General features: G+C 40.6%; 2 protein-coding genes across 6 annotated transcripts in view; one reads left to right on the top strand and one right to left on the bottom strand.

The window, feature by feature from the left end:
• wnt10b (wingless-type MMTV integration site family, member 10b) overlaps positions 1-25,721 on the bottom strand; it is a 29,865-nt gene extending 4,144 nt beyond the window's left edge. Inside the window, exons 1-2 of one of the 5 annotated variants that reach the window (XM_084721019.1) lie at positions 25,526-25,721; positions 17,873-17,975 (exon numbers count right to left, since the gene is read on the bottom strand). In XM_084721019.1, the coding sequence (XP_084577145.1) occupies positions 17,873-17,946 (74 nt within the window). In that variant the 5' untranslated portion in view covers positions 17,947-17,975; positions 25,526-25,721. Of the gene's footprint in view, positions 1-107; positions 332-5,685; positions 5,808-11,370; positions 11,383-17,805; positions 18,462-25,525 lie in introns of those variants that run through there. The other 4 variants (XM_084721022.1, XM_084721017.1, XM_084721020.1 and 1 more) reach the window with 4 other exon arrangements.
• Positions 5,775-11,679, top strand: wnt1 (wingless-type MMTV integration site family, member 1). The gene is made up of 5 exons (XM_084721023.1): positions 5,775-5,908; positions 6,222-6,327; positions 8,782-9,035; positions 9,229-9,494; positions 10,086-11,679. Exons 2-5 carry the CDS (start codon positions 6,227-6,229, stop codon positions 10,575-10,577), a joined length of 1,113 nt encoding a protein of 370 aa, XP_084577149.1. The 5' UTR covers positions 5,775-5,908; positions 6,222-6,226; the 3' UTR covers positions 10,578-11,679.
• Positions 25,722-26,609: the final 888 nt, after the last annotated feature.

Here is a 26,609-nt window from a genome sequence, read left to right as displayed (position 1 = left end):
ATATTGGTTTAAATCATATACAGTAACTTCCCTCAACTTTGCCGAGTTCCATGCAGCCAGAGCCCGCATGTAACACCAGCTCTCCTGGCGCTCTCAAGTGCACTCACGTTAATGCAGGTGACAGAAGCGCCGCTGCCAAAATCAGGAATTGGTCCCAACGGAGTTTGTTTGATAGCTCCATTTTGTTAAGCGGCTTTCGCGACGTGACATTAAAACACTGGTGATTAAGTCCTCCTGTGTTGAATAAGAATGTCAAAAGAGGAAGAAGAGGAGTGGAGTATTATCGATGCAACCGCCAAACGACCGAGGAGTGAAGACGGAGAACAGAGGAGCTCGGGGGCGAGAGTAAACGGGAGGAGGGGGGAGAAAGAGGAGGAGGGGATGGGAAGAGATGCCTCTACAGGCGGCCGTTTGCAAAATATTGGCCAATATGAAAGTTGGATCACAAGTTGATCATTTTATTATTGGAGAATGTGATCATTCATCCGAGCGTAAAATGACGTCTCCAAACTTTTACGCACCAACGCCTCTTTCCAAACTGTGCGCAAAACACTCTCAGCTTTTGGTAAATAATTTTAAATACTGGATCATATGAACATATTCATTAGAATAAAGAAATATTCATGTATTTAGTCTTGCTTTTCATTGGTTGGTCAATAAATTGTGTGGCACAGACTGAGTTTTTGTAGAGAAAGAACAAAGAAACGCTCAGGAAAATGAAATATGGAAGAAGATTTTGTTCATAAAGGGGTGAGTTAAATGATGGATGGGGGAGGGGAGAGCTGCTGGTTCCACTGTACGACAGGGAGGCAGCAGCAGGCAAGCGGCTCCGCTAACAGACCCTCCAACAATACTGTTTTTTAGTCATGTGGTCCCCCCCTTCCTCCCACCTCCATCCGAGCGGCTGTTCTTCATTGTTGTGCTTGAAACAACTTCACTTTGTCACTCCAAAGTCTTTATTTCTGAGTATAAAATTATATACATAAATTACGCGTGTGACAGGCCTGAGTTTTTAGATTATTTATCACATTATGGCATGCTTCTCAAAAATCAAACACTTATAGATTCATTAAAAGTGAAAGAAGTTAAATGAAGTAGGGCCTTAATGCCATTTAGGGCTGGACATTATGGCTTTGAAATAATATGATGATATTTTTAGACTATTCTGCCATATGGGAGATATATATTGATATACATATTTTCTCTAAAATAACATCCAATTAATTTAGTGCAAACATGGTGATCTTAGAAAAATATGCATTACTCTAGATTAAACTATACAGTGCAATTAAGAAAAAAGTTCAAATAAACCTTAAACATCTACAACAGTAAATAATACATTAATACGGCAGCAATTTTAATCCAAAGCAGGTAAATACCATGATATTTATGACCAAATGCCTCCTACAACAATATGGATGAATAGAACAGTCTCATAAATTCAGAAAATTACATCACTTTACTGTAATGCAGCCTTTAAAACCAGGAAAAGGCAACACTTATGTCATGTCAAGATACAACACTGTCCAAAATCTCAGATGATATCTAGGCTCATATCAGGATACTGATATAATATTGATATGTTGCCCAGCACTTATGTCATTTAAGCACATCCCATGCATGTTGAAACTACCAAACAGAATCTCATTTATCTTTTCAAATTCACATTTCCATGCTCAGTAATTACTGGGCCTGTGAAACCAGATGCCCAACCAACTAACAATTATTGTCACTGTCGATTCACCTGTCGATTATTTACTTGATTAATCAACTAGTTGTTTGGTATGTAAAATGTCAGAAATGTTGAGAAATGTTGATCAGTGCTCCCCAAATCCCAAGGTGATGTCCTCAAATGTCTTGCTTTGTCTGAAACCCTAAGATATTCAATTAGCAGTCATAGAGGAGTAAAGAAACCAGAAAATATTCACATTTGGGAGAAATTCTGGACATTTTTTCCTGAGAAAAATGACGATTAATTAGTATTAAATAATATTTTGTGAAAGTACCAACAGTCATTCCTACATTATTGTTCAAATATTGAAAAACACCAGTATTGAGGTATTTAGTAAAAAATATTATGATATTTGATTTTATCCATATTGTCAAGTCCTACTTTGGATTAATATTACTGCAGCATTAATGTGTATGTTGCATTTTACTGCAGGTTGAGCTAATTTTAACTACTATACTGTTGTGTAGATTAATCTACAGCAATGCATGATGTTACTTCTGCATGATATTTGCACCATTTGAAAGTTTACGGTTTTTTGTTTGTTTTGTAGATTTTTTTAGGGAGAGAAAATGTCAACATATGTCTCTTACATTGAGAAATAGCCTAGAAATATCGAGATATTATTTATAAGGCAAATCTCCTCGCCCTATTTGCAACTAAGCCATTAACTGCTCGAAATTAAGCACAAGAAACTTCTGAATCAACAGGTCACTGCTCTCCATCATATTCTTAGACTGCTAAAAAAAAAAAAAGTTTTCTCTAGAACACTTTAAACAGTAATAGACGCTGCTGCTGGAAGCAGAAGGTGCATGTGGGCTAGTTTCATAAAATTAAGTTAAAACCCCCCTCGAACACGGCTCGCATAGTGACACCAATTCATCTAATCTCCTTCCATTCCCTAAGCTGCGGCAATGAAAAGTGCATTAGCATTCTGCCTTGGCGTGTATATCTAAGTGGCTTAAAAAGTGATTTGAAGTTGATTTGTATATAAAAGGCCCCCCTTTATCCGGATTGAAGCTCTAATCTGCTCGGTGTCGCATGACTGCTCCAGGAAACCCGTTTGAGCACCTTCATATAAGGCTGCTGCAGTAGAAACGTAGAGGATGGCTGTCATTAAAGCCCCTTTTACAAAAGCCCACTTCCTTTTACTGTCATCTGAGGGAGCGACACAGAGAGGAGAGATGGAGAGGGAAGAGGCGGCGAGAGATTATTTAAACTACGACCGCTGCAGTGACTAATGTGCTACATGCAAATTAGCAGATAAATGTCACATAATGAAACATTCACCCATGAACCCAACATGGAAGAGAAGAAGTTTGGGGACATTGAAGCCTGCTCTGCTCCCAGTCTGGGGTTAGATGGAGATGCCGCAAAGTGGCTCAAGCTGTGATTACACTGGGCTACATGTGCGTCGAGGGAGGTCTGCAGGCCAGATGTTTGGAATGGTTTTTATTCTGACTTACTCGTCCCCCTCTTTTCCTGGTTCATCATACATCAAACTTCTGATTGGAGGCCGTATTTCATCTCCCCCGCGTCAGAAAAAATATTTAAGTAGCCCAGCAGGCAGTGTGAGTTATATGACAGCTATGAGAGCTTATTACTGCGTCTTAAAACGTTGTTGTGCGTGTGTACGCGCGCCCCCGGGCTGTAAAGACTGACAGATAGATAGATAGATAGATAGATAGATAGATAGATAGATAGATAGATAGATAGATAGATAGATAGATCAAGACCACATTTCTTCTGCATGTATTTGTTGTGTTTTTTTCATTTCAAACATACTTTAACCATGTTCATTTTTTGTTGTTTTTTCACTTGTTTTAGCAATTTTAACATCTGTTTCCATGCCAATAATGCTCTTTTGAATTGAATATAGATAGATAGATAGATAGATAGATAGATAGATAGATAGATAGATAGATAGATAGATAGCAACCAGGTATATTAAAATACAGACAATATACAAAGACAAAAAATAATCAATAGTGGTCCAAATGCGCAGTTAAAGCTACTACAAGGATTTTTGGTTATGAAACAGTCTCAATTTATTACTGACGCCTCTATATGATTTACATGAGCAAACTAAAGTACCAGTGAGCGTAATGGCTATTTCCATATGGTGTTCTTCAAATTACATGAAATGAGCCTGAATTTACATTTTCCCATCCAGAGTTACAGTGAGAAGTACCTTAGCCAGTTGAAGTGGAACAGCTACAGATTTTGTCCACAGAAACCTCAAAAATCAACAAAACAAGTTCCTAGTAGCTTTAAAATACAACAAGATGAGAATTTAAATAGATAAATAAGGTGCAGATAAAGGTGTTGTATATTGGGCCAAAGCTAAATCAGTAGCTAAATATTTTAGGACAGTGGTTGTCACATGGAGGTCCTGGGACCCCAGGGGTACTTGAACGGGTTCCACAGGGTCCAGGGCAAAAGAGGAACAGTTTATTTTCGTTGTATTTCCATCCATAAATAGCACAATGACAGAATGTCTGACTACTTGGTCATGGGTTTTATACATCAGTGTTTCCTCAGTACTCATTTACCAGTGGTGCACCACCACAGCAAGGAAATTACCACCACTGCAATATGTTTAAACTTTGTAATTTAACCATATTAAAGCTACTATAAGGAGTCTTTAACTGGTTATGAAACAGTCTCAATTTATCAGTGATGCCATATGACCTACATAACCAAACAAGACCATCTGCATGAAGATCTGTTATTTCAGTAGGTATTCTTAATGTCTGCCACCAGGTCCAATTCTCCAAAATCAGACGAAATGACCCCGAGTTTTGTTTGTTTGTTTGTTTTTCCAGGCAGAGTTACACTTAGCCAGTTAAAAAAGCAGGAGGAGATTTCTATTTAGATAATTTTTTTATCTTTGACATTATATCTTGTGGTTATTATGATGAAAACACTACCACTTTAATCCACAGGGGCCACCAAAATCAACAAATTATTAAAGTTCCTTGTAGTAGCTTTAATGTTATCTAATGTAGTCCAGATGGTTTAGAAGTAATGATTATATAATAATTAAAAATATTTTTAATGTTAGAACCTCAACTCAAAGCACAGCTATGACACAAATAGCAACAGATATGAGACCAAACTAGAATTATTTAAAAGTACAAACTGTAAACTCTATAATCAAAGATGTAAAAGCAACAATGTTATCAGATGGGGGACCCTGGGACAAAATTATATCCCAAGGGGTTCTAATTTGTGTCACTTTATAGGTCCATAGAGGACGTGAAAAAAATGAAAACCACTGAATTAGGAGATCATCATAAAAGGCACGTTTTAACATGTTAGTAATTATTAAATAGGTATAATTATTTAAAACAAGTGTGCAAAAAGGAAACTAGGAGCACAGAAATGTCCTTAGTCACAGTCACATTTTGGGAGCGCACTTGGAGAGAGGAGGAGGAGGAGGAGATGCGGTTTGGGAGTAGGCTAATCCAACCAGCGGGTAAAAAGGGCAGTTTTTAGATGGCTCATATTCCGCTGTAACTGTATTGCACCGTGACACCAGCGGCGGAGCACCAAACCAGGCGCACCCACAGCATCTGCACCAACACATCATCACTGCTCCAGGGGCACTTCTCCTTTCTGCAGGACTGGATGTGGAGGCGAGCGCACGGCCAGTGGGAAAATACTCTTTTACAGCCAGGGAATCGATTCTGTGATGACCGTGAGACTCCACAAGTAATATGCGCAACTCCGTGGATTGCCCTATTTTTTTTCTTCTCTTCTCTTCCTTTCTCCTCCTTTCTGCCCAGTTGTGTTTCCTTATTCATTGTGCGCCCTATGAAGAGCATTAACTATCCCTCCCTCCAATCCTATTGAAAGGGCTTGCGAAAAAAACAGAGGGAGATGAGAGCAGCAAATCCCTTTTTTATTCCCCTCGTAGCGCTCAATAAGAGAAGAATGTGTTGCCTATCACTCACCGAGGGGATCAAGTCTTCTCGGGACTGTCCCACGCGTTCAATGCGCCGTGCAGAGCATCACTGAGACAGACAGAGTGAAGAAGAGGACAGCAGCAGCAGCAGCAGCAGCAGTGAGCATCCTGGAGTGGACACTTCACATCATTTAACAACCTGTCTGTCTCCACTCGACATCCATTTAAAGCCAATTAGGGCTGCCCGCTTGTCTCACCTTACAAGTCCTCTGGTGAGTATAAACACCTTGCAACGTGAACATTGTGATCGTTATTCAAATACATTACAGTGTCAAAATATCTTATCACGGGTAATCTCCTGGAAGCCTACACGTTATAGGAAACATGCCAGATTTTTGCCCATTTTTTCTTGATTTTATTCCGATTGCTAATTATAAAGGCTGTTTTTAATTTGTTTTAAGCATGTGCGTATTTGTGCTGAAGTGTCACATATTTTTGGAAGTAGTCTCTGACTTTGTCTGTGCCTAAATCCATGACACAGAAAGTCTACAGAGTGTAATTTCCCTCCTCTTATTCGCCCTGAAGGCACGATGAGGAGTCTGGCGCTTCTGTTGGGGGTGAAAGCCGCTTGCATCCTGCTGGTGTCTTCGCTCTCAGGGACCGGGGCCGTCAACAACAGCGGCCGGTGGTGGTGAGTCCAAGACACACTGTCTGTCTCATTCGGTTATCAGCCTTGAACACGTCTATTAAAGGCTGTTTTGTGCGGGGAAGACCCTGCATGTGCAGCCGCGTGAACTGTGTTTCACTGGGTTTACCACATTCCTGCTGCATGCTCGAAATAATGTGTTAGTTTTGGCACCGATCACAACTTCTGTTTGGGGAAAAAAAGAGCAACCGCATGATATTAAAGCTTGTGGGATTTTTTCCAAATTGCTCCATGCGAGCTCAAACTATTAACTTTTTTATTATTTATTGTCCTTTCAGTGGAATTATCTACTTATTTAACAATAAACGAATTATGGCATTTGTAATAATTACAGATTTACCTTTTATTTGCGGTGGATTTAATTTACTCTCCTTCTCCTTCTGCTTCCCTGTCATTTGGACAGTGCGGTTTGAACGCGAGACAACATTTTTTCAGTCCAATGTGGGATAAATTAAATATGGATTTATTTCATAGCTGAAAGGAATCGAGGTCTGATCCAGGCTCGTGTTGATCCAATACTGTACATTCCTCTAAAACTGACAATTTCACAATGCTTTGTTACAGAAAACAAAAATAAAATGGGTTATGCTCGTTTAAAAATCTATAAACTGTGGGTTGTGTTTGTTGAGGTAATGATTTAACGAAAAGATTTTGTCGTTTTTGCGGTGTCATTAGACGGACAGTATTGCGCGCAACTTCAGGCGTTTTTCAAATATTTAAAATGTCAGCTGAAATCTAAGAAAACATTTAGGGAGGGAAAAAAAAGGCACCGCGGAGTTTTTGGAAGGAAGAAAACATCCCAAAAAGACGAGATTATTATTAATGTTCCCATGCAGGCCTCAGTCACCACACAACTGTCTGGGTCAGCCCTCTAACAGGCCAAGACTCGCCCGCTTTTCCGGATGATAATGCTTAACAGGAGACACAGCCATTACACTACACGTGAATGAAAAAAAGAAATGTTGACACAGAAATCTAACACAGATTGCCAGGATATAAAGTGGAAAATTATACAGCCTGTGTGCTGAAACACTCAAACTAGAAATGTGCTGAAACCTGACCAGCAAAACGATCATTTAAGCTGCGTTCATGATCCGAAATTTGTCTAAAACTGAAGAAGCACAGGTGCCATATTTAGACATGAATATGGACAAGTTACAAACCCTAATAGCAGAACATTTCCTGATATCGTGTGGCTGAAGGACAACATAAATTGAGATATTAAGAATTAATCAGCATGATTATTAAGACTTTTTATATGCCTCCAGGGGCGGCTCTAGAGGAGTGGCATGGGGTGGCAGCTGCCACCCCTAAAAGATGCCTTGCCTCCCCAGCTGCTAACTCAGTTTTGGATAGTTGCGGTTCAACTTACTGTCATGATTCTCCAAATCCACAATTCAATCTGACTTTCAATTTTAAAGTCACAATTTGATTTTTGTTGTTGTTGCTACACTATTGAGTCTTGGTTTGGTCTTATACCCCGACAGCTGTCATTTACAAATCCCTCTTTTGAAAGACTGTCTATATGGTATCAAGTGTGAGATAATGGCTGGTAAGCTACGCTGGTTGTCTTTGAAGTGTTGTTTTTTTCTTTGGATATGCACCGGATGCCACAAGTAGGTGGGTTTGGAGAGTAAAGAAAAAATAATAAGATTCTTGCAAATTCTTTTTCAATTCACTGATTGAAACTGAAAGATCATTTTGATCAGTTTTATGCGCTTATGTTCAATGAAAAAAGACATGTATTTGGAAAACTTTGAAGATTTGGAAATAAACAGTTTACTGATTTCTAATGCCACCTTTAGATATTTCTGTTTGGTGCTTTACTCATGCACCACAATAATTTTTTCGTTAAAATATCTTTATTTTGCACCTTTTCCAAGCAAATATTGATATATGTGATTGTTTGTGATCAAGTCGGCATATATATTTTCACTACTGCTTAAAGTCTCCATGGCATCCTCTTGCTACCACCTGAATATTTCTTTAAAGCCACCCTGCTACTCAGAAAGTATAACCTACAGATTACGAGTTCTTTCTTACACTCTACAAACCTAATGTTCAAAATGCAATGTAGGACACTTTGACAGGATGGACATATTGTCTATAAGTATAGCTCACTTCTCTTAATCTTTTGGTATGTCATTGTATCTGGTCCTGGTCCAAGTGATTAATCAAGAGGTACAACTATGGCTTAATGTTATTTGCCAAGTCAAAAACCTGCATTTTGAGTCTGTGACTTATTGTCGCCTCATGGTCTTGGAGCAGTATGTGTGAATGTTGTAGGCCTACATAATGAAAATTGTAATTCTAAAGGCACAAACACCCATGAGATGCCAGGACACATCGGTTTAAGAGTTTAGAGGGTCACAGAAGGAGGTACATGCATTAACTGCCAGCTGCTTGACTCTGATTTCCCCTGTCCTTGTGTCGTGCCAGGGGTATTGTCAATGTGGCCTCCTCGTCCAACCTCCTCACCAATTCCAAGAACGTGCAGTTGGTCCTGGATCCAAGCCTGGCCCTGCTGAGTCGTCGCCAGCGCCGGCTGATTCGGCAGAATCCTGGCATCCTGCATGCTATCGCCGCTGGGCTGCACACTGCCATAAAGGAGTGCAAGTGGCAGTTCCGCAACCGCCGCTGGAACTGCCCAACCACCCACAGTCCAGCAATTTTTGGCAAAATTGTCAATCGTGGTGAGCCTCTCTTGTCTTTCTAACCAGGCAATATTTGGACATTTTTGGGCAGGATGTAATGGATTCTCTTGTAGCCATTTAAAAAGCTTTGTCTCCAAATATTTTCCAATCTGGGGCAAAAATAAATTGGCATAGCCTAGTCTAAAAAGGCTGGATCGGGTTCTGATGCAAAGTTTTCGTGTTGTTTCTTCAGGTTGCCGAGAGACGGCATTTGTATTTGCTATTACCAGCGCAGGGGTGACCCATGCTGTGGCTCGCTCCTGCTCAGAAGGGGCCATTGAGTCGTGCACATGCGATTACCGGCGCAGAGGTCCTGGAGGACCAGACTGGCACTGGGGGGGCTGCAGTGACAATGTAGACTTTGGACGGATGTTCAGCCGTGAGTTTGTGGACTCCAGCGAGAGGGGAAGAGATCTGCGCTATCTCACCAACCTACACAACAATGAGGCTGGCAGAATGGTAAGAACGTGGTGCTCAAATGTGGCATAATTGTCTGTTTTTAGCTGTGTTTCCACCCAAAGTACCCAGAACTTTAGGGCCCAGGTCTTTAGGTTTCTTCAACCTGTTTTCATCAGGCATAATTTGGATCTGGGTTTGGTCTGGATTTCACCCTCAGCAAAAATGCTCATTAAGGCCTGGACTTTGACATTGGCTCATCTGTTATATGCGTTGGTCTGTAACTCCCCATTAACATGTTGAAGCTCAATTACAAAAAAGCAGCATAAAACTGGTTTGTAGCTGCAAATCTTCAAAAATGGTGGCTGAAATACAATGCTGAGTACTTGACCAATCAGAAATGTTCAGTGCTGCAAGCTTCACCCTTAAATATTCTCTACTTTTTGAAAGTACTGTCCCCAGGCAGAGACCTTTTGATAGGTAAAATACTGTCCCCAGAACTTAATTTAGACCCACTGAGTTCTTCCACATGTTTCTAGTCCCTGGGGAAAGTTCCTGCAGTGGAAACATACTTATTGTCAGAATTCCAACATTCTTCAAATGTATTTAAGATTTCCTCATTGTGATTTAATCCTTTGGTCTTCCTCTCTGCAGACTGTGTCCTCAGAGATGCGTCAGGAGTGTAAGTGCCATGGCATGTCCGGCTCCTGCACTGTGCGCACATGTTGGATGCGCCTGCCCAGCTTCCGCACAGTGGGAGACTTCCTTAAGGACCGGTTTGACGGTGCATCCAGAGTTGTTTATGCCAACAAAGGGAGCAACCGTGCCTCTCACCGAGCTGACCCCCGACATTTGGAGCCTGAAAACCCAGCTCACAAACCCCCTTCTGCCATGGACCTGGTCTATTTTGAGAAATCACCAAACTTTTGTTCATACAATGGCAAAACTGGCACTTTGGGAACTTCTGGGAGAACATGCAACAGCTCTTCTCCAGGCCTGGATGGATGTGAGCTGCTGTGCTGTGGACGTGGGTTTAAGACCCGGACTGAGAGTGTGACTGAACGTTGCCACTGCACCTTCCACTGGTGCTGTCATGTCAGCTGCTTGAACTGCACCAGTACACGAACGTTACACCAGTGTCTATGATCATAGGACAACCAAGCAAATATTTAGGCATTTATGAAAGGCAAAGAAGAACTTCTGATCAACACAGGTAGTAGGCTAAGAAAGCCACCAGCACACAGGTGGTTTGAGATGTTAGGTAGAAGCTACAATAGCTTCAAGGCGGGTAAACTGATACAGGGAACTCTCTGGCACAAATATTCAATCAGTGTTTTTGAAAGATGGAGAAAAGCACAAAAATATGAACAGGGTATAGTTGGAGTGTATGTGCTTGCTCCTTGCCTTTGATGCTTAACAGTATTACGAGGCTATTTAAACTCTACAAACATCTAGAACGAAAATCAACCACATCCCTCAAGTGTTTACACTGTGGATAAATAGAAGTAAAGGGACAAAACGATGTGGTGGAGAATCGATTGTGGTAACCAGGTACTACAAGAGCCTTCTTCTCCCCCACCGAGGGCAGAAACTGGACACAATGCTTCACAGATGTTCCTGTGGCCAGAGAGCCACAAACATGTGCTCTCATAAACTGGTGAAGACCTCTAACAAGAGGGAAGTTATCTGAAAAAAAAAATCTGTGTTTTTGTTTTCTTTTGCTGAAGTTTGGCTCCTCTCACATGAAACTGTGTGAAGTTTATCTCCAGGGATGGGCTGCCTGTTCCCTACTTGTGTATTTAGGCCCTGGACGCAGCCCAACCACTTATAATTTCCTCACCACATTTGCCCCTTTATTTAGATTTCTCTGGAGTTGAATACACCTCAAGCCTGATTTGCCACTCTGACTTACCACAGGATGGTCCTGATGTTACATGACTGGGACCAGTGCTCGCCAAGGAAAACAGAAACTGACTGAACAAATCATTCTGAGGCAAAGTAATTTGAATGTATTATCAATACACTGAATATCATGGCATGACTAGATGTATTTTGGCAAATCTGAGGGGTCAAATATTAAGAAAAATATGAAATGTGACCTGCAGAATCTCAAAATTAAAATGAATGCCATGCTGAGATGTACACTGAAGTACATACACTAAACTAAAAATACATTAAATTCCTGTTAATATATGAGTGTAGCAGGTTTAAAGTGATGATTTGGGTTATTGATGTGGGGCTGTGTGAAGTACTTGTGTGTTTTCAATAGAAGCCACATTTGGAGAGGTAGAAAGAAGTACCATGGATGTTAAGCAATGAATTACTGTGGACAGGGTCAGCAACAAAATGTATTTAAACTAGTTTAAAAAGGTCCACCCAAAAAATCAAGTTAAGTTGAAATGTACACTCTAATAGAATATTTTCACTGCTTTACTTCCCTATCAGACAGCCTTTTTTTGACAGGAAACTGTCACATAAGCAAAATATTGGTCTATCCACACCAACTAAACTCCAAAGGCGAAATCATGAATTTTACCTTGTAGAACACAGGAGTTGCTGGTCTACCACTGCCTCGATCGGTTAGTTTTTTATGTTATTGTGTGGGTTCTGTGTTTTAAAAGGATAGCTTGGATTCATCGATGTCACACAATATCACAAACTAACAGATTGAGGCAGTGGTACAACAGCAAATCCCATGTTCTGTTGTTACTGATTTCATCTGTGGAGTTTGGTTGGTTTGGAAAGAGCAATATTTGGCTAATATAATGGTTGTTTCCTGTCAGAAAAGGCTGTGTGACATTGCTCAGCTTCCATGTTGATACTCCTCCCTGCTTCTCCAAACTGAAGGCGTGCCAACCTACAGCTACTGTAGCTAATTCACTTACTATGGATAAGTACCTCATACAGCTCCACATCAAATAATCTGAATTATCCCTTTACAGTAGACAATAGTGTATTACTTCAGGCTAGGCTGTGAAAAGTCCTGTTAAAACATTTTATTTTGAAGACTACAGCCTCTGCTGAAAAAAATATACTGTATATCAGCTAAGAGAACCAAAATGCTGTAAATATTAAAATATTTGAATATATTTATAATGACATCATTTGCTGAATGATTTATGCACCTGTCAGTGGCTGGAGAATATTATACTATCATTAGTGTCAAGTCAGGAGACGTTTTGATCTTATGCCTTTTTCCATTTTGGTGTAATGTAGCTGACACAAACCAACTCTTACTAGAAACAGAACATTATCACTTCTTTGCTTGTTTCCTGTAAAAAAAAATACTTGTGTTCATGCACTGAATATTTACCTTTTTTTTATTAGTGTAAATACAAAATATTTATTTCTGAGGATTTTTATACTGTTATAGAGAGATGTCAGAGGAGACATTTTTTTTTAGATTTTGATCAAAAGATTTAGGATCCAGTTGGTTTTGTATTGTATGATAGAACAATAAAGTCTATATTTTCAATTAAGCTGAAGCCCTCCTGAATGTGTCAAAAGATGCCATTATGTCTGTTGTAGTTTCTCTGTTTGAGATAGTTTTGACAACCAACCAAGTGAACATATAAGCCTGTCCCTGGGTGTCCTTTGCCTAATCCTATTACCACCACCAAAGCAGCCTCTTTCTCCTGCTCACAAAACATCCCTGCATCTGTGCTCCCAACCACAGAGATGGACGGCCCCTGCTTATCCAGCCACATACCTTATTTTATACAGTATAGGATTTTACTGCATTGAATGTTTTGCTTCGTTTGCTTAATGTCACAAAGAAAAAAAATGAAATAATATGAAAAATAATGAAAACCTAGAGTCTCCCCAGCCCCTGGCAACCTGACTAACCACGGGAGTTTGGAAAGCTTTCCATTTTCTCTCACCACAGCACAGGAACAGCCAGGGTCATTCAGATAGAGCACAGTGGAGGCGAAGTAAGGCCACCAATACACACCCAACTATCCAAAGGTCCTAACAACAGAGCAACAAGGATGTAGCTGTAAGGGCAGACAGGTCAGCATAGGACCAAGGGGAGGGATGAGAAATTTTTTGAATTACAGTCAATCTTATGTTGGAAGTACTGCAGTTTGGGATGCATATGCATCCTAGCCTGTGGTGAACTTTACATTATCTTTACAAAAAATGTGTTAGGAATTCCGTATTTGGTTTTGTCTGGCAACCCACTAGTCTTCCAGAAAGTTACTTTTCTCTTTGGTCCATTGCTATTCTTGACTGAACCCTCATTTGTGCTAGCCATATAGGTATATAAGGAAATCGCTGATTGTAAGTCAGGTGCTGTCAATTTTAAAGTTCCTATGAAAGCGGAGAGCTCATTGCTTATGTGTTTCCTGTAAAACAGGCAGCTAGCGAAGTTGCAGACACTGATTGGCGTTTACAGAAGCCAGTTCTGTTGCTCACTAATGGCAGTTAACAGTTCTGTTTAGCTATTTTAGCAACAAGTAAGTTACAGCCATCTGTCCATCAGGAAAGCTGAGTAATCAGCTCACCGAGAGTTGAAGTTGAATAGCTGGATGACATCAGAGTGAAAACCAGAAAATATTTTCTTTATAAAATGCGATCCAGTTTCACCCAAATCAGCAAATAAAGTTATAAAGTTGCACTTGTGGGAGGCTTAGCTCCCAGAAAGACTGCAGTCCGCTCTGGTGAACGGATGTATTCTCCTTTCATGCTCCACTGTGTCACAAGTGAGAAAGTGTTTCACTGGACACAAATTTCGTAATGCTCCTGAGTGCAGGATGAGTCAACAAAAGCTCTTAATCATATTCCTGAAAAAGACAAACTCTAAAATACCACAAAATATACCCGAGAATATCTAGAAAACAACTTTTTCATCACTGTCGTCTGACAGTCTGACATACAGTATACGTAGATTTATAAATCACAGGTACTTAAGTTACAAATGGGCTTCTGGAAACCTTTGTAAGCAAATTTTTTATGATCAGTATCTTCATAATTCGAATGTAAGCACACTGTTGGTTATCTTCAGACTAAGTTCAAGTATAAGTCAAAGAACATTTATATAAATGAGGCCCCAGATGTTACAGGGTAAAAGTGGGGGGTAACAAGGGGCTGCTATGTCTGTGGCATGAATGTATGAATCCAGAAAGTTAAAATCTGCAGACCTAGGGGGATACAAAGAAGAAATCAGAGCAAACTGAATCAAAATACTGTAAAATATGGGGTCACATAAGGGTGGGTGGCCAAACAAAACAGAAAGATGAGAACTTCAAATTTATATTGATCCCAGAGTAACACATCTTACTGCTCTTAAACAATAATTTTCTGTCTGTATTACTGGATAACAAGGGTGGAAGTATGATTTTGCTTCAAGTATGTCACAAATGGAGAAAAAGTCAAAAGCTTCTAAATGAGAAAATGATACCTTGCTCGAGAGCAAATTGATAGGCAATAATGGACATACAGAAAGAAACAAAAGAAAAAGAGAAAGTGGCAGACAGATTTGAGAAAAGAAGAGGGAAGGCAGAGTTCAAATCCCAGGCGTGAGAGTGAGAGAGTTGGTTGAGAGGACTGAGAGGAGGGGGTGCTGCCTGTGGGAGTGCTGAGGAGTCAGTGATAATTAGCTCAATTAGTGACAAAGGCAGTGTAATAAATACCGACTTAGTGTCTGGGTCCCTGCTGGCCTCTCCCTGCGCAGCCTGCGATGTGGCCCTGGCCTGACGGACAATTCATTAAACTGACAAAATACCCCACCGTCCAGGCGTGACGCAGCGAGTTAGCCCCCTACAGGCCCGGCTCATTGTTCTAATTGTCTGGGCTGGAGTCACTTTGTGGCCGCCTCCTCCTTCACCCACCCCGCCTTCACGCTCTGCCTTCAGAAAACCCATGGAGTTAATGCCCCTACCTTACTCTGTAAGTAGGTGATCGGCAGGTTGGAAAAAAAAAAAGCAGTAAGAGTTCCTTGGGGTGGGGCGGCTGGTGGGGGATGCAGTGGGATTAGCGAATGGAGGTTGCCTGGGAGTGCTGGGAGCAGAGCCGATCGGAATGTAGGAGAGATGAGTCCAGAAGCTCGGATGCGGGACAAAGCGAGAGTTAATAAGGAAAGATTGAAGGGGCTGGCGACAATGGGCCGCCACCCGAGTCGAGATGAAATTGCTTCCGAGGATTATTGGGAGAGGGTGTGAGCGTTGTAGGCTTTTTGTGTGAGTGTGTGTTTGGTTGGGCATTTGTGTGTGCAGGGGCAGGGGGAGCGCTGGATTGATGGCTGCCCCTCTGGTTGGGGAGCAGGGGACCAGGGGAGGCTAACCGGCTGTTCCCACAGTCTGTTCTGCTGCAGCCACCTTTGACACACGGGGCTGCCAGGCGGCGAGCAGGCAGCCATGGTGAGAAGCGCACAAACAAAAACAACAGCTCCGCCACACAAAAGTCACTGTCTCTGGAAGGCCGGCGGAGAAACAGGCACAAGCTGGAGGTGAGGGTGTGAGGAGGGGAAAAAGGAAGGAGAGCAAGAGAGTGTGACAGGGAGGATGAAAAAAAGACGAGTACACAAAATTGTACAGTTGGTTTGGATCCTGTCAGTTACTGTATTGCCAGTATCTTATGATAATAACACATTGACATCCAGTTGTGGCTTGTTGTGATCAGCATACAGAATGTACTGTATCACATAATTGCAGCAATATTTTCTGTCACTTTCTCGGCTCATGTCAACAAATACTTTGCTCCCGAGGCTTACTAATTGTTACATGGTCAGTTTCCTTTCAGGATAAATCTTTTTTTCCCACACATCAGCAAAAAAAATAAAAATAACTGAACCACTATCTGCTGTCTTCATCGGACCCCTAACCTCAGGAGCAACATAACAGGGGGTTCAGGGTCAAAGTTAATAGAACCGTTTTGCCAATTAAGTAGCTTGACAAGAAGAATTGCAGCCACACTGCCCACGTTTGACCTGTATGGAAGCCCGTTTCCACCAATGTGATAAAAAAAAAAAAAATGTGTGAGCAATGTGTGTCATTCTAATGAGAAACTTTGTCAAAATAATGACTTGGTATCAAAGTCATTAGTTTAAGAAAGTTTATTGTTATTTTGAAATAAAATGTCCTAATTTTGAAAATTAATTATTTTGAGATACTAAGTCCTTATTTTGAGAAAGTTTCCTATTATTCTGTGATACTAAGTCATAATTTTAAGAAAGCTTTTGCAATATTAAGTCATTATTTTGAGAGACTAATTATTTTAAGATACCATGCTATTATTTTGAGGTACTAAATCATTATTTTGAGATACTAAGTCATTATTTCAAGATAATTCTTAGATTATTTTTGAAATAATCATTATTTTTAGGTATTAAGTCATTATTTTGAAATAAGTAAATTATTATTTTGAGATACTAACTAATAGTTTTGATATACTAAGATGTTATTTTGAGATAGTAAGTCATTATTTTGAGAACATCTTGTGTATTTGGGGATACTACATTGTTATTTAAAATAAGAAGTCATTATTTTGGGATAAGTGATTATTTTGAGATACTAACTCATCATTTTGCTAAGGTTTCTCATCATAATGACTCACAGGATCTCTTACTTCATCACACTGACAGAAATGGGCTTCCACGGAGCTGAGAGTGAGAGTGCTATTTAAAAAAAAACATGGTGTTCATGATTCAAGCTTGAGAAAAGAACCAGTTTTCACTTCCCCAAATTGTTCTCCTCACAATAATGCAGAAATCAGGTCAATCACCACAGAATATGCAGAGAAGATGATACAGCATAATGAAGGCACACAGCAGCTTCATATTAAAATTCCTGCTAGATTGTGGATAAATGTTTGCCCGTTGGGTGGAGTTGGCTTTAATTTGAAGGGCGTATGATAAGGAATTCAGAATTGGGTTTGGGTCACCGCACTGAATGATAGGCTGCTCACAGTGGTTGTGATGGACAATGTGGCATGGCTTGGATCTGGCACACAATGCTGATTTGATTTCCCATACTGCCCAAACATTTCATTGTAATCTTAGCATTCGACTGAGGGCCAAGTTCCAATTAATTAGGGGCATTGTTATGACAGGAACACCCTTACACTGCTCATGTAATAATCAGAAGCATTTGTTTGGTGTCATTAAGTGACCACAGAACTATTATGTAATAAGATATGCATTTACAACCTCATCACATACTTATTATATAAAGAATTTTAATCAAATAAACCTCACCTAAAGTTATAGAAAACTACCCGGTGGATTAATAGCGGTCAATAGAGTGGGTCAAATTTACAAAAAAAATCTATTCAGATTTCTTGGAAACAATGAAAAGAGTGTGAGTGTGCAAATGTGTACATATGTGTGTGGGTTTTGTGCACATTCAAGCCAGTGTGTGTGAATGTGTGTGTGTATGTGTGGGTGTGTGGATGGCAGCTGGGAGGCAGACACGGTTCAGGAGAATCGTCCCCTAGCAACTGACCTTTTCGGCAGATGGCAGTTCCAGAGCAACAGCCACCCAGCATCACAATGGCCGTGGCCTCCTAACATCTCCATCACTTCATCATCTACCGACCTGCCACAACCTGTCACACAGGAGAGATGGAAGGTTACGTTCGTCCCAGCCAATGGACGCATACGCACTCTAGTTAAAGGGGCAGTTTGAATTTTTTTGAAGCAGGGTTGTATGTGTTACCTATCCGTAGTCATTGTATTACCTACAGTAGATGGTGGTTGGCAGGCCTCCAGTTTGGAGAGGCAGCCGGAGTACCGGTGGAGGAAGCTAAGCAATGCACTGCTTTCAACAGGGTCAGCAGCAAATGTAATTTAGCCATCTAAAAAAGGCCCACCCAGGGCTTGAAATGAACTCTTTTCCTTCATGTCCCACAGCTGTCCAAAATTGTACTTTTAACTGTCCTATACTCAACAACCATTGTCCCAAACTGAAGTTCCTATTTTTACATTCTACATAGTAAATGTAGTTTAATAACTTTAATAGCATTGACTCATTTTGCTCTTCCATGAAAGTTCTGCTAATTGTTCCCTGCACTTATATTTGAATAAAAAATTGAAACCACTGCAAGTATTTGGCTATAATCAGTTTTCTCTGTGTTTTCAGTCAACGGTTACTGTTTCTGTGTATTTCTCACTGTTTGATCAATAAATGCATCAAACCACGGTGCAAATGCAAATTGGTTTCTGATTGGTACTTACATACATACACGTGTAACCATGTGTGATGCAGTGTAGAGTTTGTGTAGATGTCATCCCACAATTTTCAAATTTGAATTGAAAATTGAATGTTTCTCTTCTGTCCCAGAATCGTCCCAGACACCTTATCTTTGTTTTCCAGGTGCTATTTTTATTGTCGCAGGGACCATGGGACACCCTTAATTTTGAGCCCTTGGCCCACCTAAGCAAATCAATATTAGATTAAGTGTATGCTATATTTAGACTTTTTTAACTGTTTCACTGTGCAGACTTTTCAGCTGAGAAACTGACAAATATTGCTTTTTCCAAATCCACCTGACTGTTTTGGAAAAAAGTAATTTTACCTCACAGAGCACAGGAGCTTCAGGTTTTCTGATTTTTGGCCTGAATTAGTTAATTTGTTTGTGTTATTGGGTGACCTCAGTGAATCCGAGCTAAACTTTTAAAACACTGAACTCACACAACAACACAAACGAACTAAGAGACTGAGTCAGCGTTAGACCAGCAACTCCTGTGTTCTGATTTACTGATTTTGCCAGTGACATCTGGTTGGTTTGCAGACAGGGGCTGCACAATTAATTGTAATTACAATAAAATCACAATATGCCCAAGTGTAATATCCAAATCAGAGAACCAGAAATATATGGCAATTTCTTGAGAAGGAAAAATCTGAGAAAACAGCATCATAATGAGGTATCCTGGCCTCAAAATCTTCTTTACCAGATGGAGAAAAACATGTTTCTTTGGTACAGACTTCAATAAATGTAACATCATCATGTTTTTTTCAGTGAACTTGAAAATTGTAATGCAAATATGATCATTTTTATGATCATTGCACATATGATCATTGTATCACATATTGCAATTGCAATTTCAGTCAAAATAATCGCAATACGACTTTTTTTTTACCGTCATCGTGCAGGCCAATTTGGGGAGCAATATTTGGCTTATATAACGGCAGTTTCCTTTTGTTAAAGGCTGTCTGATGGCAGGATAAAGCAATGAAAATATTTTAAATAAAGCCTACAATTAAACTGATACTTTTTTAAGTGACTAAAATACATTTTGCTGCTGACCCTGTCTATAGCAGTACATTGCTTAGCTTCCTACACCAGTTCTCCTGCTGTTTCTCCAAACTAGGAGCATGCTGACGGCCATCTAATGTCGGTTATACATCAACTATGGCTTAAGCACCTCTTAAAATCTGAACTATCCCTTAAATGTTCACAACATTCCACACACACACACACTCCAGTTTGGGCGTGCTTGAAACAGCTTGGCTGTTCCCATGTTCCAGGGGTATGCAGGCAGCAGGGCAGTCGAGGGGATGAGAGGAGGAGGATAGATTTAGGAGAGACACAGCGGACACTCGCTGCTGTCCGCAAACCTCCAGACACTCTCAAACCGCTGTTTTCCGTTGTTGGGTTTTGTGCACATAGTGAATCAGGGTGGGAATGTGGACAGACCACTCGACCATGGTGAGCAATCAGTATGATGTCTGTGGTCAGGCTCGGTGCCCCTGTGGAGCGAGATGGAGAGCAAGCCCTGCAGTTAAGGTGGGAGGGATAGAACTTTGCGGTGTTTTGTGCGTACATGCGTGTGTGATATGCCAGCACTCTTCACACGTGTGTATGTTGTGAATTGTAGCCTCCTGCATGTGAACACACACACGAGCACGAGTGAATCTGTATGAGGTGATAATATATTAGGAGTTATCAACACCTCCACCTCTCTGCACGTACCCAGCATGACCTCTTGATTGTCTTGGCGTCACAGCCCTTCTCTCTGTCTGTTGGCCCATTTTTTTGTTGATATTAAATACTTTTCTCAACCTCAAGACTGCTGAGATAAACACCTCATCACCATGAAACATCACCTCTAACTAAACACCTAAAAGTGGTCTTCAGTCCATTGCGAACACTGGCTACATTCACATGCACACTCACTTTCCATTATTATTCAGAGTATGACAATATTCTAAATTTGATACAGGCCGTGTAAACAGCGTATTCCTTTATAATCCTTATTCTGAATGTAGCATTTTCCGATTAAGGCATGTGGTATATGCTGGTATTATTCAGATTTTAGGAGCATTCTTTGGACATGTATACAGCGCCTTCAGAATATGTGTTTCAATTGGGGTTTTGACCACAGTTTGCCTGTTTACGGTCAGCTCAGTGTGTTGTAAACAAACCAGCTAGCCAACAGTTTGCAAGGCTGGAGTAGTGATTCATGCACAAAAGAAAATCCAACATTTCTGGTTGAAAGAGCTACATATTTATTGCTACAATATGTAACATTTCTGTATTAAGGTGTCTAAAAATGCTAGACATATGTAGTATATTTTGTTTTGTTTGTTGTTTTTGCTGAGTATTTAAATTATTCCAAACATTGTCAACAATGGTCAAACCTAGAGACAGTAATTTATTCAAGGTAACACTGTGTTTCCTACTACATGCTAGTTCAGTGGTCATCAACCTGCAGCTCCAGAGCTAACTTTGTCTTTGGCACAATAAATGCATTAATTAAAATAAAAAAATATGAATTTTCATTCATCATTGTTATGAAATATACAGTCTATACACCAAATTCATAAAAAAAAAGTTTTAATATTTCGCCAACTACAATGTGATAGTCAACATCTATGGCTCTATCTATGGTTCTCTACTGGTGGCTGGGCAAGTCAATAGTCGCAGCCCCACACAGATTTTTTTTTTCTTTTTTGGATAAAAATGGCTCTTTTGATAGTGAAGATGCAGATCCCTGCACCAAATTCCTACAACTTCAGGGACACATCAGAGAGTGAGGAATTCAGCAAATGTGACTAGATATAATGTGAATAAATTGTACATGAACATGATTTTTGCCTGAGTCTCTTCATGTTGGGTTTCCATAATCAGAGTATGATGCATATAAATGGGGAATATTACTGGAATATTCATCATTCATTCATTCATTTTCTGTAACCGCTTATTCCGTAAGGGTTGCGGGCTGCTGGAGCCTATCCCAGCTGACATTGGGTGAGAGGCAGGGTACACCCTGGACAAGTCGCCAGTTCATCGGAGGGCTGACACACATAGACAAACAACCACTCACACTCACATTCACACCTACGGGCAATTTAGAGTCACCAATTAACCTAGCATGCATGTCTTTGGGCTGTGGCAGGAAGCCGGAGAACCCGGAGAGAACCCACGCAGACACGGGGAGAACATGCAAACTCTGCACAGAAAGGGGATTGAACTCAGGACCTTCTTGCTGTGCGGCGGCAGTGCTAACCACTGCACCACCGTGCCGCCCCGGAATATTCATCATCGTTATCATTAATGTAAATATTGGGCCTCATGCATGAATGTTTTCTTATTTTTCTGCTGTATTTCTATAATAAAGTACAAAGTAATAAGAGGAAAATAAGAAAATCCTACGCAATCAATTAAACCCTGACAGCAAAATCTGTTCTTACCCACATAAGTATGTTAATGACTTACACTTGATCTTAAATTGGATATGTGTGCCAGGAAATTTGCAATTAGCATATGGAAATGACCCAATAAATCCATATAAGTGGCAGTAGAGTTAAGTGCCGTGTGAAACCCAAACCTGTCGGGCTGCAGTCAGGTGCAACCAGGTCAATATTTATCAAGTAAAGAAATAGCTGTATAACACTTTTCTTCTGTGATTTCATAAAGTAGGCCTAAGTTACTTTCTCTTTATAACATTTCACAGCACAAAAGAAAAGTTGGCTTTTGTGTGTCTTGACTTATGTGTGGTCTAAGGAACACTTAAATCATACCCAAGAACAAATGAGAAGGAAGTAGGCATTGATGAATGCCACAAAAGTTCTTAAATTGTTTGCACACACAATTTAAGATGAAATCTGTGCATGCAAAGAATTCATGCTTGAAGCCCATTGTCCTTTTCAGGATAAGGGCAAAAACTGTAATAATTTGTGTATGTAAACATAGTCACTGAATGGTCAGCTTTAACCTTTAAGTAGCATTTGACAAACAAATTGGAGCACACAGGCAGTAATTTAGTGAGAACAATTATCCAACAAGAAAAGGTTAGACTCCCCAATCACACATCTGTGAATGGTTAACCTGGCAAGACCAGACACAAGAGACAACAAACAGATAAAGTGACATGTCAAAATTGGTTCCACTGGGATTAAGTGTTTTAGGTGGAAAACTGTGCGTCAGAGTGCGACTTTAAACCGCTGTATATTCTAAGAGGGATCATATGCTAGCAAACACTGTTAGTCCTGCTGTAAACAGAGCTGTAATGACAGGGGAAGACTCTGGGCAAGGACAACCAACAGTAGAATATGTTTACAGACATCTGACAATGTATGGGTAGAACAGAGCAATGTTTCAGCTCATGAAATATGAGCCCAAACTGTGGTTGAATCTATGTGACACAACATGAGCCTGTGCATCATTTCACCTGTCAGCAGGGATGAAGCCCGCATTTATTCACATCAAACAGACCAGGCAGTGATAGATTGCAGCAATATGTGTCTGGCTATATTGAATGTTAACTCTTCATCCAAATGTATCTGTCCAACACTGGATTTGAATGTATGATGTTTCTGGATCGCACTATGTGCTGTTTTACAAACCCCAGTTCCAAAAAAAGTTGGGACGCTGTGTAAAACGGAAAGAGAAACAGAATGCAATGATTTGCAGATATTTTCTGAGCTTATATTCAATTGAATACAAAACAAAGACAAGAAGCGTAACGTTAAAACTGATGAACATTATCGTTATCTGTAAATATACATTCATTCTGGATTAAATGCCTACAACATGTTTCAAAAAGTTGGGACAGGGGCATCAAAAGGCTAGGAAAGTTGTGGAATGCTCAAAAAAGACACCTGTCTGGAATCTGGATTCGACAGATTAACAAGTTAACTGGTAACAGGTGACAGGACTGGGTTTTAAAGGAGCATCCTTGAAAGGCTCAGTCATTCAGGGGTGAGGCTCAGCACTTTGTGGAAAACTGTGTGGGCAAATAGTCCAACAGTTAGGGTTAGAACAATGTTTCTCAACACCTTCTACAATCCATAATATCATTAAAAGATGCAGAGAATCCAGAGAAATCTCTCCATGAAAGAGCAAGGCCAAAAACTGACATAAAATACCCATAACCATTGACCCCTCAGGCAGCACTGCACCAAAAACCCACATAGTTGTGTAAAGTATATTACTACATGGGAACATTTAGGAAAATCATTGTGTGAAAAAACAGTTTGGCGCTGCATCTGCAAGTGCAAGTTAAGACTCTACCGTGCAAAGCAAAAGGCATATAACAACAACATCCTGAAATGACTTCTCTGGGCCCAAGCTCGTAGGAGATTTGACTCATGCAAAGTGTAAAAGTGTGCTGTGGTCTGGTGAGCCCAAATTTCAAACTGTTTTTGGAAATCATGGATGTCATGTCCTTCACAGAAGACTGTTACCAGCACTGACATCAGGGACCAGCGTCTGTGGTGGTATGGGGGTGTGTTCCTGCCAATGGCATTATGGCTAACTGTCATATCTGTGAAGGCCCCATTAAAGCTGAAAGGTACATACAGGTTTTGGAGAAACATATGCTGCCATCCAGATGTCTTTTTAAGGGACGTCCCCACTTATTTCAGCAAGACAATGCCAAGACACATTCTGCACATATTACAGCAGGGTGGCTTCATAGTAAAAGAGTGCAAGTACTCGACTAGGCTGCCTGCAGTCAAGACCTGTCTTTCATTAAATGTGTGGGACATTATGGAACGAGAAATACAACAACAGAGGCTCAGACTGTTGAGCATGTGAAGTTGTATATCAAGCAAGAATGGGAAAGAATTTCACTTTCAAGACTTCAACAATTAGTGTCCTCAGTTCCCAAACACTTACTGAGTGCTGTTAAAAGAAAAAGTGGTAAACATGCCCGTTCCAACTTTATTGAAACATGTTGCAGTCATCAAATTCAGAATGAGTGTATATTTACAAAAAACAATGGAGTTTATCAGTTTGAACATAAAATATCTTGCCTTTGTACTGTATTAAACTGAATAAAGGTCGAAAAGTTTTTGCAAATCATTGCAGTCTGTTCTATTTACGTTTTACACAAGGTCCCAACTTTTTGGAAAGGGGTTTGTACTTGCGTAGATGGTGCTACACAGTGAAATATGACAAACCACAGCTAGTCAAATTTACTGTATCTGCTTTGCTTCATCGGTAAAGATGATTCTGATTGTTTTATTATCAGCTGGCCTCACTTGACATCATCTGGACCACAACAGGCCATCTCTGAGTCAATAAACAGCCCAGAGAAATGTCTGAAGGCATGGGGCCATTATCTCTAATCTAGTAATACTGTTGGAGACAAAGGCAGAAATGCTCAGTTTTTGGTTTTAATTACAAGCTGTGTTTTACAGCGACAGTGGGCGAGGGCTCAGCACTGACACAGCAGCAGAGGAATGTTTATTTGCTGCAGTTTAGGAGCTGAGTGGCTTGCAGGAACTATGACACATTCCTGTGTCACTGGCTTTGCCGCTTGCAGACACACTATCGCATTCACACACTGGCGCCCCGTGTGTTGGTTCACAGCTGCAACAGACGCACACAGTTATTCCATCCCGCACACATCCACAAAATGTGGCACCTCTGGAATCTGTAAGCATGCCCAAACCGTATGCTCATTCATGGCGACTTAGTGTGACACGACTTACTAGGCCTAATACTTCCCCTGTGTGTCACCGTGTGTGTGTGTGTGTGGCAAAAAGTGACTTGAAGATGAATTATTCACGCCTTACTTCAGCATTATAGTGATCCCCTGCCCACAAAGTGTGCAAATGTGTGCTAATATGTGTGTGTGTTCACTTGCTGGCTGCACACACACACACACACACACACACACACACACACACACACACACACACACACACCTCTCCATCTTTCCTCCTGCAGTCCTATCCATTATCCCCAGCATCTGGCAGCCAAAGCCTGTAAAGAAGACATTTCTCTTGGCAACTGTTTTTTAAAGGCAGTGACACAGGGGACAGCCAACCACAGGAGCCACACATCTTCCAATCTACATGCATACTGAGAACTGCTTGCATAACAGAACCGCCCCAATCTCCTTCTCTCTCAAAACACACACAAGTTTCTTCTCCATGTCCCACACACACACACACAATACTGCTCCCACCCGCCCTTGTCTCTCTGCAATATACTCACCCAAGCTTTGAGGGCTAATCGCTTCCAGAGCCAGAGCTGTCCTACAAACTGTGCCAGCAGCCTTTCAGTACATTTTGCACCCTAAAAAGTTCCTTCTGGCCCCTAAATGAATATTGTATGAGTGTAATACATGAGCTGGTTGAGCTGCACTGCAGAAGCCGCATAAGTGTTGTGATTTTATGTACAAATGTGTTTAATTTAGAGGCATTAAATACTACTTGCTGTTGACATGTGCAGTGTCCAAAGTGCAAAGTTAAATAGTGGAAAATGCTCTGTAAATGTCATCATTTGGGATGCTACAGCTATCAACAAATTCTTAAACAAAACAAAACCCTCAACACTGCCTGGCAGATGAGACTATTGAACGATCAGCAGTACCTGAAAGTGCCCTTGGTTGACACTCAGCTTCTGAAATATAAACACATTCTTTGCATAATGGAAATGGCACAATAAATGCATTAATTAATATCACATGCATATTGTAGCCCATTCAGGATACAGCTGCAGTGAGCAGCAAGCATGTTGGGAGACATCTTTGCTTTGCTTGGCTGCTTGTCATGAAGTTTTCTGGCATCTGGATCATCTAAAAGACAAATGGGTGTGTTAGCTTGATAGAATAATTGCTATGATTTTGATAGGCTACCAGCTTCACATTTGTCTGCCAGCCAGAAAGTTTGCTTCAAAAATCTTGTGGTATATAAACAAATGTGTTTGATTACGGCTTGATTCATTTTTTGCAAGATAGATGAACGAGGTGGCTTATGAAGAATTGTTGGGTGGGGGCAGATGTAA

Source organism: Lutjanus erythropterus, chromosome 6, assembly GCF_056507025.1.
Source record: "Lutjanus erythropterus isolate fLutEry1 chromosome 6, fLutEry1.hap2, whole genome shotgun sequence".
Taxonomy (NCBI): domain Eukaryota; kingdom Metazoa; phylum Chordata; class Actinopteri; order Lutjaniformes; family Lutjanidae; genus Lutjanus; species Lutjanus erythropterus.
Note: the sequence above shows the minus strand (reverse complement) of the source record. Positions and strands in the feature narration are given on the sequence as shown.

What these genes read in the sequence shown, in the direction of transcription:
- wnt1 (XM_084721023.1), top strand. Translation starts at nt 6,227, where the DNA reads ATGAGGAGTCTGGCGCTTCTGTTGGGGGTGAAAGCCGCTTGCATCCTG. An exon ending in AACAACAGCGGCCGGTGGTG is followed by an intron (nt 6,328 to 8,781) that starts GTGAGTCCAAGA and finishes GTGTCGTGCCAG; the next exon opens with GGGTATTGTCAATGTGGCCT. An exon ending in ACAATGAGGCTGGCAGAATG is followed by an intron (nt 9,495 to 10,085) that starts GTAAGAACGTGG and finishes TCCTCTCTGCAG; the next exon opens with ACTGTGTCCTCAGAGATGCG.